Below are 13926 nucleotides of genomic sequence, written 5' to 3'. Positions count from 1 at the left end.
GCATCTCGGTTTTTTATTAAGGTTAATGAGTTGGGATTGATGAGTACAGGCTATGGTTGGATTGTGACTGATGGGATAGTAAACGAGCTGCCTGTGATGGATCAGTCGGTTTTAGACTCGATGCAAGGAGTCATAGGAATTAGACCTTCTATTCCACCCTCAGAGCGGCTTCACAACTTCTCAATGAAGTGGAGGAACAACTTCTTCACAAACCAGCATCATCAAATTCCTGAAGTAAATGCGTATTGCTTATGGGCTTATGATTCTGTCTGGGCTTTGGCCGAAGCAGCATATCATTTAGGTCCAAAAACTTCTATGCAGAAGAATGATTCTGCAAATGAGCTTTCTCATCTTGCTGCCATTCACTCAAGACGAACAGGGTCCGATCTAGTCCACACAATTCTACGTGGCAAGTTCACGGGTTTAAGTGGGGAAATTCAACTTAAGAATGGACAGCTGCAACAACCGCTAGCATTTGAAATAGTTAATGTTATTGGAAGAGTCAAGAGAATCGGATTTTGGACCCAATGGAATGGGATGACGCAAGGGCTAAATAGGTCTAACGTTGCAACTCAATCACCCTCTCTAAGAAAAATGGGCTCTATTGGATGGCCTAAATCATCCTCGGCTGTACCAAAAGGTCAAAGGGTTATGCCAAAGACTGGGAAGAGAATGAGAATCGGAGTTCCGATTAAAAAAGGTTATAAAGAACTGGTGGGAGTGGAACTTGATCCCGAGACATATGCGACAATTGTAACGGGCTTGTGCATAGATGTGTTCAAGGCTGCAATTGATTTGTTGCCTTATGAAGTAAAATTTGACTTCATTCCCTTTCCAAATTCAACGACAGGAAGCTATTATGAGGATCTGATCTACCATGTATACCTTCAGATGATCTTGAATGAACCCAGTACACCTTGAGGATTGTCTTTTCTTCTAGTGTTTGCAACAGAATAATATGTGCTGCTTCCATGCAAAAAATAGCACCAGATAAATAGCACAGCCAAGTACATAAACATGGTATATTGTTAATTAAACATAAGTTTTTAAAAGTAGTTGATAAAACTTTTAGTACTACATTTTATTTAGGGAATTAATAGCCAGTCAAGATGCAGCATTGAGATGAGACCAGGCAAAATGAATCTCTGTTCACGTAATTGTGCAGGCAAAAACTACTATCCTTGGAGCGAAATTTCTTTCACATGTATTTGCAACTGTATGTGCCTGTATGCTCATATACATTGTTTATGAAATGTACTCACCATTTTTGGGTCCTTGGCAATATGTACTAGCAATATGATGCAGCAGTGGGTGATATAACCATCGCAGCAAATAGATCGTCATATGTGGACTTCACAATGCCTTCCACAGAAACTGAAGTAGTGATGATCGTGCCTATCGAGACATCACGAGGCACAAACATGTGGATATTTCTACAGCCTCTCACTGTGGATCTGTGGCTAGTCATAGGCGCTTCCTTTGTCTTCACAGGATGCGTAGTGTGGACAATTGAGCACGGTGACAACAATGAGTTCAAGGGACCATTAGCTCAACAAATTGGGATGGTGATGTGGTATCATTCTCAACACTATTTTTGCACAAAGTACTGACTCTCTCTATATGTTTTCGATGTTCATATCCTGGTTTAACATTTCTTATGATGAGTGGATTAACTGGGTACAAGATCAAGGTTTCCTCAGCGATGTACAGTTCTTAGATTTAAACCCAGAATTCAGGGCAAAAGCAGTACAGAATAGTACCCATTGAGAAGGCAGAAAGAATATGCCCAGTTCTTTCTCTGGATTTTTATACCTTGCTGCACAATAACGGTGTGAGTTGATATAGTACGAACTAAATTGTCATCTCGTGGTTTGCAGGGGAAAAATTAATCAGCAACTTGTCCAAAGTTGTGGTGATTGTCTGGCTGTTTGTAGTTCTCATACTGACTTCCAGTTACACTGCAAACCTGAGCTCAATGCTAACAGTTCATCAGCTTCAGTCCTCAACAAAGGGTGAATCTATCGGTTTCACTGTTGACAGTAAACTTATTCAGACAGATCTGATCAATCTACCATTCAAACTTCCTTTCCAAGTACTCTGCTCAATACACCATGTTTGAGACCTCATACAACAGCACCAATGGATTTGGCTTTGTAAGTCTCTTTTTCTATATACAGTTGAGTCAGTATATTGGGATCGATCCGATCAATGATTCTCAGTCCCTTTCTATGCAGGTTTTTCCTAAGGGGTCGCCTTTAGTCCCTGACATTTCTGCATTGATAGCAAAATTGAGAGAAGATGGAAAACTTCACTTGATAAGCCAAAATTGGTTTCAAAATCCTTACTTATTCACAAATCAAGATTCTGCAACAAAAGTTGCTAGACTTGACTTATACAGCTTTTGCGGTCGCTTTCTTATCACAGGCATCACTTCGACTGGAGCTGTGACAGTATCCTATAGATTTCGGAAGAAAGAATCAACAACTGCACAGCAGCATGAGGTTGCCGATCCACCTGTTGAAGAGACGTTCTCACCGGTTGGTGATATCCCATCAAGAAGAACCAAAGACTATTTCAAAAATCCGAAAACTATATTGAACAAATTAAAAGTTCAGGGATCAAATTGCACATTGATCCAAAGTTTCGGGCTATGTGTCATTATCCCTAAAATTTGCATCATAATCAGGAAATCTTTTCAGTCATTTGATTAGGGGACAAACATATATTAAATTATTTCAAAAGATACGCATAAAAAGTTTGCCACAATAATTAGTGAAACCTTAAATCTAATATGTTACGCATAATAAGGCCGACATCTTTATTACTAGATTATAACCAGACTTTCAAACAACCGAACCATATTTGACGAACCAACGAAATTTTACCATATAACTCAATATACTAATTTTATAAATCAGGTTTAGTGTGCCCATCAAAGTTCGGAATCTAAATGCCAATTCCTATCGAACTATTAATGCAACAGATCTCCGTCATTCAATGAAAGCAGTATGAATGGTTGTCTTTTTCGCTTTTGAATTCAATGGTGAAAAGTCATGGTTGTCCATCTTTGCTTAAAAGTTCAACGGTGACAAGTCCACGAGGCTAGAGCCTTCTGAAGACCATAGACTCGCCCATCCTCACACCGACTCCGGTGGAAACACGACTCTGACCATAACTCTATTTGCCGAGAAGCTGAGACCTTGAAGATATTTGTCGACTCTTTCCCGTTTGGCTTCAGACATTTCGAAGAATACTCGCCAGAGACGCAAGACGACTTTGAAAAAACACGATTATCGTCACCGTTATGAAGAACGCTCGTTGGAGATATTAGGCTCCAATCTTGGTGGAACCATGCAGCTGACGATGGAGTTGGAGAGGTTGGCGCGCATCTTCTTTTTGTTGGCGTTGTTATCTGCCTTCAACTCCATCGATTGGTCGATGGCTAAAAACAACCGTCACCCTGATCATCATATGCATGTCGGAGTGATTCTTGATATGGAGTCACCAGTTGGGGAGATGGCCCAAAAATGCATGACCATGGCCATCTCTGACTTGAATGCTACGCCCTCGCAAAATAACCATCCCCTGAAGTTGATTCTGCATCCTAGGAATTCCAAGGGACAGCCTCTGAAAGCTCTATCTTCAGGTGAGTTCTCATCGATTCTCTGCCCCTCATTCTTTGTACGTATCTGCGCTCAAGCCACACAGTGCGGAGAAAATGGAGATTATATTGTACTCTCATTCTGCCGTTAAATAAAACCAGTCCAGTACTGAAAAACATAACGAGGTTCACAATCACATATTCGTGTGTAAAGAAGCGACTGGCGGTCTGTATGAGCCAGCGATATATTCATTTTGTGATTAGGCGCTCAGCTAAAAGAGAAGACTTGCCATCTACTACTTGTGATTAGATTTGATCTGTTTGTTGCCATTTGGAGCAGCTGTGGAGCTCTTGGAGAATGAACAAGTTGAGGCACTTATCGGACCACAAACATCTGAAGAAGCCGAGCTTCTGGGAGAACTGGGAGATAGAGTGCCTATCATCTCGTTTTCTGCCAGTTGCCCATCCTTGTCCAGAGAGAAAAATCCAAACTTTATCCGAATGACTACTAATGATAACTCCCAGGTTGGAGCCATTGCTGCTCTAGTTCAAAAATTCGGGTGGGGAGAATTGGTCATAATACATGAGGACAGTTCCTATGGAAATGGAATCATACCCGATCTTCTTCTCGCATTACACGAAGGCAATGCTCGTGTAGTGCATCGAACCGTCATTCCACCAAGAGCCAGGGACATATATGTAGAAGCCCAACTCTATCGACTGATGGCTCTGTCTGCCAATATATTCGTCGTCCACATGTCTCCTTCCCTCGCATCTCAGTTTTTTATTAAGGTTAATGAGTTGGGAATGATGAGTACAGGTTATGGTTGGATTGTGACTGATGGGATAGCGAACGAGCTGTCCGTGATGGATCAGTCGGCTTTAGACTCGATGCAAGGAGTCATTGGAATTAGACCTTATATTCCACCCTCAAAGCGGCTTCATAACTTCTCATTGAAGTGGAGGAACAGCTTTTTCACAAACCAGCATCATCAAATTCCTGAAGTAAATCTGTATTGCTTATGGGCTTATGATTCTGTCTGGGCTTTAGCCACAGCAGCACACCATTCAGGTGCTACAACTTCTATAGAGAAGAAAGATTCTGCAAATAAGTCTGCTCATCTGGCCGCCATTCCCACGAGACCAACAGGATCCGATCTAGTCCACACAATTCTACGTGGCAAGTTCACTGGTTTGAGTGGGGAAATTCAACTTAAGAATGGACAGCTGCAACAACCGCAAGCATTTGAAATGGTGAATGTTTTTAGAGGAGTCAAGAGAATCGGATTTTGGACCCAATTCAATGGGATGACGACGAGGCTAAATAGGTCTACTGTTGCAGTTCAATCACCCTCTGTGAGAGACATGGGTTCTATTGGATGGCCTGGATCATCCTTGGTTATACCAAAAGTTCAACGGATTATGCCAAAGGCTGGGAAGAGATTGAGAATTGGAGTTCCAATTAAAGTAGGTTTTAAAGAATTCGTGGGAGTGGAACTTGATCCTGTGACTAATGCGACAACGGTAACAGGCTTTTGCATAGACGTGTTCAAGGCTGCAATTGATATGTTGCCATACGAAGTAAAATTTGACTTTATTCCGTTTACAAATTCAAACACATTCATGGCTGGAAGCTATTATGACGATCTGATATACCAAGTATACCTTCAGGTGATCTTGAGTGAACCCAGTATACCATGAGGATTGTCTTTTCTTTTTTCAAGTGTGCGCAACCACAAAATAACAAGTTATGCTTCCATGCAAGAACAACACCAGATAAACAGCTCATCCATGTAAATAAACATGACATTTTATTCATCGAACGAAAGAAGATAAAATTAATTGATAAGACTTGTAGTCCCTCCATGTGGAAATCGCCACTGGAGAAGCAGCAGTGATATTAGATCTGGCAAGATGAATATCTGTTTGCATAATTCTGCATACAAAAATACCTCTTGGAGTCGCATATCTTTCACATGATTACTCTCTGACAGTACTTGTCTGATATGTTTCACATTGTAGTTAGCATAGTCCGGATCATGACTATCAAGTTCATTCCTGAAACAGCGCCAGTACCCTATATATATCAGGGAAGAAATGTCAACAAAGGAAATTGAGTGATGTAGATTGAAGGAAGTGCCTAAGTTTATTTGCAAGTGTAGGTGCTTGCATGCTTACATTCATCGTTTATTATACGTACTTACCAATTTCTTTTGGATCCTTGGCAATATGTACTAGCAATATGATGCAGCGGTGGGCGACATAACCATCAAAGCGAATAGATCGTTGTATGTGGACTTCACAATGCCTTTCACAGAAGCTGGAGTAGGGATGATTGTGCCTATTGAGACAACACGAAGCAAAAACATGTGGATATTTCTGCAGCCTCTCAAGGTGGACCTGTGGTTAGTCATAGGCGCTTTCTTCGTTTTCACAGGGTGGGTAGTGTGGACAATTGAGCACAATGACAACAATGAGTTCAAGGGACCATTAGCTCAACAAATTGGGACAATGATGTGGTATTCGCTCTCGACACTATTTTTTGCACAAAGTACGGACTCTCTCTGTGTTTTGTGATGTTCATGTTTTGCTTATGATGAGTAAATTAACTGAGTAGAAGATCAAGGTTTCTCCAGCAATAGACAATTCATAGAATAAAACCCAAATTTCAGGGAAAAAAGAAGTAAAGAGATAGTACCCATTGACAGAAGGCAGAAAGAATATGCCCAGTCGTTTCTCTTGGACATTTATACCGTGCTCTAAAATAACAGTCTGACTTGATATAGTATGAAGCTAAATTGTAATCTCGTGATATGCAGGGGAAAAATTAATCAGCAACTGGTCCAAAGTTGTGGTGATTGTATGGCTGTTTGTAGTTCTAATACTAACTTCCAGTTACACTGCAAACCTGAGCTCAATGCTGACAGTTCATCAGCTTCAGACCTTGCCAAACGGTAAAGCTATCGGTTTCCCTTTCAACAGTACAGTTGATCAGACAGCTCTTATCAATCTACCCTTCAAAAACCCCTATTTTCACCTTGTTGCAACGGTTGAAGATTATGCGAATGCTCTGAGAAACGGAAGCCAGAAAGGAGGTGTCTCAGCAATTATTGACGAAATTCCTTATGTAAAGCTCTTTCTTTCCAAGTACTCTTCTCAATACACCATGGTTGAGCCCTCATACAACAGCACCAATGGATTTGGCTTTGTGAGTCTCTTTCTTCTTCTTTTTTTCCTACGCAGTTGAGAATTTATTGGGATTGATCAGTTTAGTGATTCGTAGGCCCTTTTATGCAGGCTTTTCCTAAGGGGTCACCTCTAGTACCTGACATTTCTGCATCAATAGCAAAATTGAGAGAAAATGGAAAACTTTACTTGATAAGCCAATATTGGTTTCAAGATCATTTCTTATTCACAAATCAAGATTCTGCAACAAAAGTTGCTAGGCTTGACTTATACAGTTTTCGCGGTCTCTTTCTTATCACAGGCATCACTTCGACTGTTGCTGTGATAGTATCCTATAAATTTAGGAAGAAAGAATCAACAACTGCACAACGACATGAGGATGCTGATCAACCTGTTGAAGAGACATTCTCACCGGTTGGTGATATCACATGGAGAAGAACCAGTTCCAAACACATCAGAAGATACTCCTATTGAATCAGAATAAAGTGTGAGGTCCCCAGATGATGTAGATACTGACTAAGATCGTGGTGCTTATATGTGGCAATATACCAGAAACTTTGAAGCTTCTTATGATTTTCTAGCTGTAGGGATGAAGAGTGAAGTCTTCTTAAAACTTTGAAGATGTTTCAAATAAGAATACCCTACTCTTGTACCTTCTGCTCTATTTCTACTGCTACTGTAAAAGGAGCCATAAGAAATCCCAATATTCTTATTTATGCCTGCATTTTTACTGATTTATTTTTCTCAATACAGGGGCACATAATGGCGACAGACCTTTATTGTTTTATCAGTTCAACTAGGGATTGGTTGCTTTTTAGAAAACATTTAAGGGACCAATCTAACAAGAGAATTCTATGCATCCCATAGCAGGCAAAAAGTCTACAAGACCAATCCAGTGGGTAAAGCCCTTAACAATCTCAGAAATGGCAAATCAATTGGAACAGTGTAGCTATCACACTTTTATTTGGTCAGAACAACTATCACATTTGGGTTACACACAAATTAGTCATTGACTGTACAATCCTCATTTCTCTCAAACTAAGATAATTAGGATTAACAAAAGGCTGAAGCTTCTGCAAGTACCTCCACAATCAATGCAACTCTGAACAAAATTGATAATAAATTGCAAAGCCACCACTAATTACAAGGGCACTGCAGCAAAATGGAATCCACCATTCCTAACTGGAAAAAAAAAAAAAAAAAGAACCAATCTTTCTGAAAGATTAAGCATGTCCGCATATGGTTTGTTAGTGAGAATAGTTGAACCAGTGCCAACCATGACGAGAAGGAAGCATCTGTATCAGCTTCTCAAAATGCTAGTTTGGGTTGGCCTAAAAACAGAACAGAAAAAACCAGTTGGGCATCCTTACCGTGAATGCCAGCATCCTTCTAAGCAGCATCGTCTGTCAAAATTTCACAAATACCATTCACGAATTTAACATGCAAGTCTTACCAGGAAAAAGGAGCAGATACCCAATATTGATCATTTCGATTTTCTCCATCTCCACAGATTGGCAACAAAGCAACACACATGGTTTAATTGCAACTTCTCTTCGCCAACTTTTGACAACAAATGCCCCATTGGCCAAGAGCCTGAGAATTACAGTGCAAGAAGATAATCCAGTCTGAATTTAATAGGAGAAGACAAAGTCATGGACAACTATTAGCTAGTACAAAAGATGCAATACATCAAATTGCTAGTAAAGGCAACAATCCATTACTAGAATTTTTTTATCAAAGGCAACAATTGCTCAACAACGGAAAGGCCGGTTTAATTCAGATTTTACAATAGTTGAAGGGATACTATGGATTAGAGCTCTCTAACTACTACACACGGTAACTGTACTTATCACCACTCAGTGAGCATGGCAAAACAAAACAGGGTAAAAGAACTTTAGAAGAGCTATAACTTTCTTGCTTACTTCGGTGCCACTACATTTCCAGCGACCTTAGGCAACAAATTCTGTCAATTCGTTCCACGTGGCCTTATTTATAAGATTGTAATGTCTGCGTGGCTTTCTTATAAATTAGAAAAGAAAAAAGAAAAAAACGGCGGCCCTTTATAGTAAAACTCATTATTCTCTCGATTCCGGCAGTCATCGTGAAGCTCCTTCTGTCGAGAGAGCGAAAATCACACGACTAGAAGACGAAACCATTACAACAGGAATATCGAATCTTGAAAGCACGCCCGGTTCAGCAAGAAATGGAATCCGCAGGAGATCCGAGACGAAACATTACAAAAGGCAGCTGAACTGAGCAAGGCTGAAGGAGAAGGCGGGCTCGTGATTTACCTGGAGGGTGATAAGAACGTGAGGGAGGTTGAGGATGGCACTCGAGGAGAGTTTTGCCGCAGAAAGTTACGATTTTCAAGGTGAAATCAGCAGAAAGTTTCATTTTTTTTTCTTCTCCATATGGGAAAGAATGAGTGGCACAAGGGAAAATGAGGCAGGGACCTGGGAAGCTGTTTTCCAGTTTTCAGCTCCAATTGTTTTCATCTTCCTTTTGGGCATGGAATAATAGAATTTGGAAATAAATGAACACAAACAGTTCCAATGTGCAATTTAATCCATGAACTTTTAATTTATTCAATATGATTTATGAGTTTTTAATTTGTTCAATACAATCCCTAAATTTTTTATACATGTTAAATAGAGTCCTTGAACTGTATGAAAATGTTCAGTGTAATCTCTAATCTTGAATTAATGAAAAGATTACATTGAATATTTTCATACAATACAAAGATTGTATTGAACATATTCCAAAAGTTTAGAAATTAAAAATGTATGAATCAAATTGCACATCGATCCAAAGTTCCGGGATTTTTGTGTCATTATTTCTAGAATTTGCATCAAAATCAGCAAAGCTTTTTGCTTATTTGCTCAGGGGACAAACATATATTAAATTATTTCAAAAGATAGGCATAAAAAGTTTGCCACAACAATTAGTGAAACCGTAAGTCCAATATGTTACGCATATTAAGGCCAACATCTCACATTAATTTATTATACGGTGTGGTAGATTTTGACTAGACTTTCAAACAACCAAACCATTTTGGATTGATGTTCGATCAATCCAAAATGTATGGGACATTTTTATATAGTTTTGGGATTGTATTGACATATTTCAAAAATCCAAAGACTATATTAAACAAATTAAAAGTTCAATGATCAAATTGCACATTGATCCAAAGTTTCGGGGTTGTGTGTCATTATCCCTAAAATTTGCATCATAATCAGGAAAGCTTTTTTGTCATTTGATTAGGGGACAAACAAATATTATATTATATCAAAAGATAGGCATAAAAAGTTTGCCACAATAATTAGTGAAACATTAAGTCTAATATGTTACGCATAATAAGGCCAACATTTCACATTAATTTATTACTAGATTATAACTAGACTTTCAAACAACCGAACCATATTTGACGAACCAACGAAATTTTACCATATAACTCAATACACTAATTTTATAAATCAGTTTTAGTGAGCCCATCAAAGTTCGGAATCTAAATGACAATTCCTATCGAAATATTAATGCAACAGATCTCCGTCATTCAATGACCGCGGTATGAATGGTTGTCTTTTTCGCTTTTGAATTCAATGGTGAAAAGTCATAGTTGTCCATTTTTGCTTGTAAGTTCAATGATGACAAGTCCACGAGGCTAGAGCCTTCTGGATACCATCTATGAAGCCAGACACTTTGCCGAGCTTCCGTATCTTGTTCGACACGCTCAGACACGTGCTCAACATGTGTCGGATTTTTCGACTCGTGGTCAACTTTTCTCGACATGTTCCGATGCGCATATCAAGAGAGGATCGTTGAAGAAGACGATGGAGGGCGGAGGCGAGGCCGAGACGGCGAGGGAGGGCCGGCGGTGAGGCTGCAGCTGCAAAAGAGGAAGGGCCAAAGGCCCTTAGGCGAGCAACTGTGATGGAGAGAGCGCCCACGAAGCTCACCACCAGCTGCAGCAACGGCAAGGCCCCCCCTCATGGCGTCGGCGTGCTTCAACGAGGGCTCGAGCGACTTTCGCAGGGGCGTCGACAATGAGTTCATCAACCTGCCCCATGGTGCGACGAGGAGGAAGAAGTGGGGAGGGTGGTGGGGGACGATGTAAAGAAACCGGGGCCGGAGAGGAGGGTGGGGGAGAGGAGCAGGGAAGAAATCGACGAGGGGGAGGCCTCGGGGGAGAGAGAGAGCAGTAAGAAATCTAGGGAAGATTTGGGGGTGACGTGGGGGATAGGGGAGAGAGAAACGGGGAGGGAAATAATTTTGGGAACTTTTTCAGGAGTATAATTTTGAGCGGTAAATTATTTTTGTTATAAAAATGAATAAATGAGCTAAAAATTGATTTTAAAAAATAAAAATATTAGATGTTAAATATTAATAAATTTTGATGATTATAGAATATCATATATTTATTTAAATAAAGTTGATTCTATTGTTTTTTTAGTCATTAATTTCATTCATAATTTTTATTAAAGTTAAAACATGTTCCCAAATATGGGTACGCATTAATTATGAATATATCTTTCAAATTTTCTATGAATATATTTATTAATATTATTAGTGTAAATTCATTGTAAACTCTTTTTATTTATTTATTTATGAATTTAAATCAAATTAATTAAAAATACATATATTTATTTAATAATAACGTGTCTCAATGTGTCGGAATTTTTATTTTTAAAAAATGATGTGTCGGTGTGTCGTGTCGTATCGTGTGTTCGTTTTACTTAGGATACCATAGATTCGCCCATCCTCACACCGATTCCGGTGCAAACACGACTCTGACCATACCTCTATTTGCCGAGAAGCTGAGACCTTGAAGATATTTTTCGACTCTTTCCCGTTTGGCTTCAGATATTTCGAAGAATACTCGCCAGAGACGCAAGACGACTTTGAAAAAACACGATTATCGTCACCGTTATGAAGAACGCTCGTTGGAGATATTAGGCTCCAATCTTGGTGGAACCATGCAGCTGACGATGGAGTTGGAGAGGTTGGCGCGCATCTTCTTTTTGTTGGCGTTGTTATCTGCCTTCAACTCCATCGATTGGTCGATGGCTAAAAACATCCGTCACCCTGATCATCATATGCATGTCGGAGTGATTCTTGATATGGAGTCGCCAGTTGGGGAGATGGCCCAAAAATGCATGACCATGGCCATCTCTGACTTGAATGCTACGCCCTCGCAAAATAACCATCCCCTGAAGTTGATTCTGCATCCTAGGAATTCCATGGGACAGCCTCTTAAAGCTCTATCTTCAGGTGAGTTCTCATCGATTCTCTGCCCCTCATTCTTTGTACGTATCCACGCTCTAGCCACACAGTGCATATTGTACTCTCATTCTGCCGTTAAATAAAACCAGTCCAGTGCTGAAAAACATGACGAGGTTCACGATCACATATTCGTGTGTAAAGAAGCAACTAGCGGTCTGTATGAGCCAGCGATATATTCATTTTGTGATTAGGCGCTCAGCTAAATGAGAGAAGACTTGCCATCTACTACTTGTGATTAGATTTGATCTGTTTATTGCCATTTGGAGCAGCTGTGGAGCTTTTGGAGAATGAACAAGTTGAGGCACTTATAGGCCCGCAAACATCTGAAGAAGCCGAGCTTCTGGGAGAACTGGGAGATAGAGTGCCTATCATCTCCTTTTCTGCCAGTTGCCCATCCTTGTCCAGAGAGAAAAATCCAAACTTCATCCGAATGACTACTAATGATAACTCCCAGGTTGGAGCCATTGCTGCTCTAGTTCAAAAATTCGGGTGGAGAGAATTGGTCATAATACATGAGGACAGTTCCTATGGAAATGGAATCATACCCGATCTTCTTCTCGCATTACATGAAGGCAATGCTCGTGTAGCGCATCGAACCGTCATTCCACCACAAGCCAGGGACATATATGTAGAAGCCCAACTTTATAGACTGATGGCTCTGTCTGCCAATATATTCATCATCCACATGTCTCCTTCCCTCGCATCTCGGTTTTTTATTAAGGTTAATGAGTTGGGAATGATGAGTACAGGCTATGGTTGGATTGTGACTGATGGGATAGCAAACGAGCTGTCTGTGATGGATCAGTCGGCTTTAGACTCGATGCAAGGAGTCATTGGAATTAGACCTTATATTCCACCCTCAAAGCGGCTTCATAACTTCTCGCTGAAGTGGAGGAACAGCTTTTTCACAAACCAGCATCATCAAATTCCTGAAGTAAATGTGTATTGCTTATGGGCTTATGATTCTGTCTGGGCTTTAGCCACAGCAGCACATCATTTAGGTGTTAGTATATAATTCATATAAAACTTAATGCGGAAATTCATAACAAATCAATGATCTTTGATCTTCATGATTTTCACAAATAGATTCAGACAAACCTTTATCCATAACGCTACGCTTGATGATGATCGTTGTAGAAAACCCAATGATCTCGAACCAAAAGGAGAAATCCGATTTCTCTCCCTTAACCCACTAAACCTTAATGTATTCAATTGATGGAGGAGAGAATACGTTCTTTTCTGTTATTGTTGTTCGTATGTGGGTGGAGAGAGGACCGGACTCTATTTATATGTTCTTTGAAAAGGTGCCTTCCATCAAAGCGATATACCCTTTCGTTTTATTAGAGTCGTACCTTCTCATAACCAATATTATTTATAGCATTTCAATCATTATTAAACCATATAATAAATCACATAATATGGGCCACAATAATTCTTACATTCTCCCACTTGGCCCATATGATTCTCCTTTCATGGTTTAATGAAGACTATAATGTGCACAATAAGATTATGCTATAAAATTTCATTAAATTGGCAATCACATAATAATCACAATTAAGTAAAGAAAACTAATGCGAGTCATAGCGGTTATATGTCATTAATCGACATAGTCCCTTCTATGTACTACAACTATAGCACTTTACTTAACATGATCCATAAATGAGAAGTACAAGTAATAGTCTAACCATAATGTTTCTTTAGAAACTATCCTGTTTAACATTCATCTATTTCCATAATGTATACTAAATAGAAAACAGGAAATATCAGAAACATGTAAGTGAGCTCAAAGTGTCAAATACATAAACTTAATACAATCATAATACAAACATTAATGACGTCCAATAATGCCCATCCTTTCA

General features: G+C 39.6%; 1 protein-coding gene across 1 annotated transcript; it reads left to right on the top strand.

Moving 5' to 3' along the window:
- The first annotated feature begins 10775 nt into the window (after positions 1 to 10775).
- On the top strand, positions 10776 to 13082 carry LOC104431262 (glutamate receptor 2.7-like). The gene is made up of 3 exons (XM_039308518.1): positions 10776 to 10854; positions 11648 to 12055; positions 12337 to 13082. The coding sequence occupies exons 1-3, from the start codon at positions 10776 to 10778 to the stop codon at positions 13080 to 13082; spliced, it is 1233 nt and encodes a 410-aa protein (XP_039164452.1).
- Positions 13083 to 13926: the final 844 nt, after the last annotated feature.

This window comes from Eucalyptus grandis, chromosome 3 (assembly GCF_016545825.1).
Source record: "Eucalyptus grandis isolate ANBG69807.140 chromosome 3, ASM1654582v1, whole genome shotgun sequence".
In the NCBI taxonomy this organism is placed as follows: Eukaryota; Viridiplantae; Streptophyta; class Magnoliopsida; order Myrtales; family Myrtaceae; genus Eucalyptus; species Eucalyptus grandis.
Note: the sequence above shows the minus strand (reverse complement) of the source record. Positions and strands in the feature narration are given on the sequence as shown.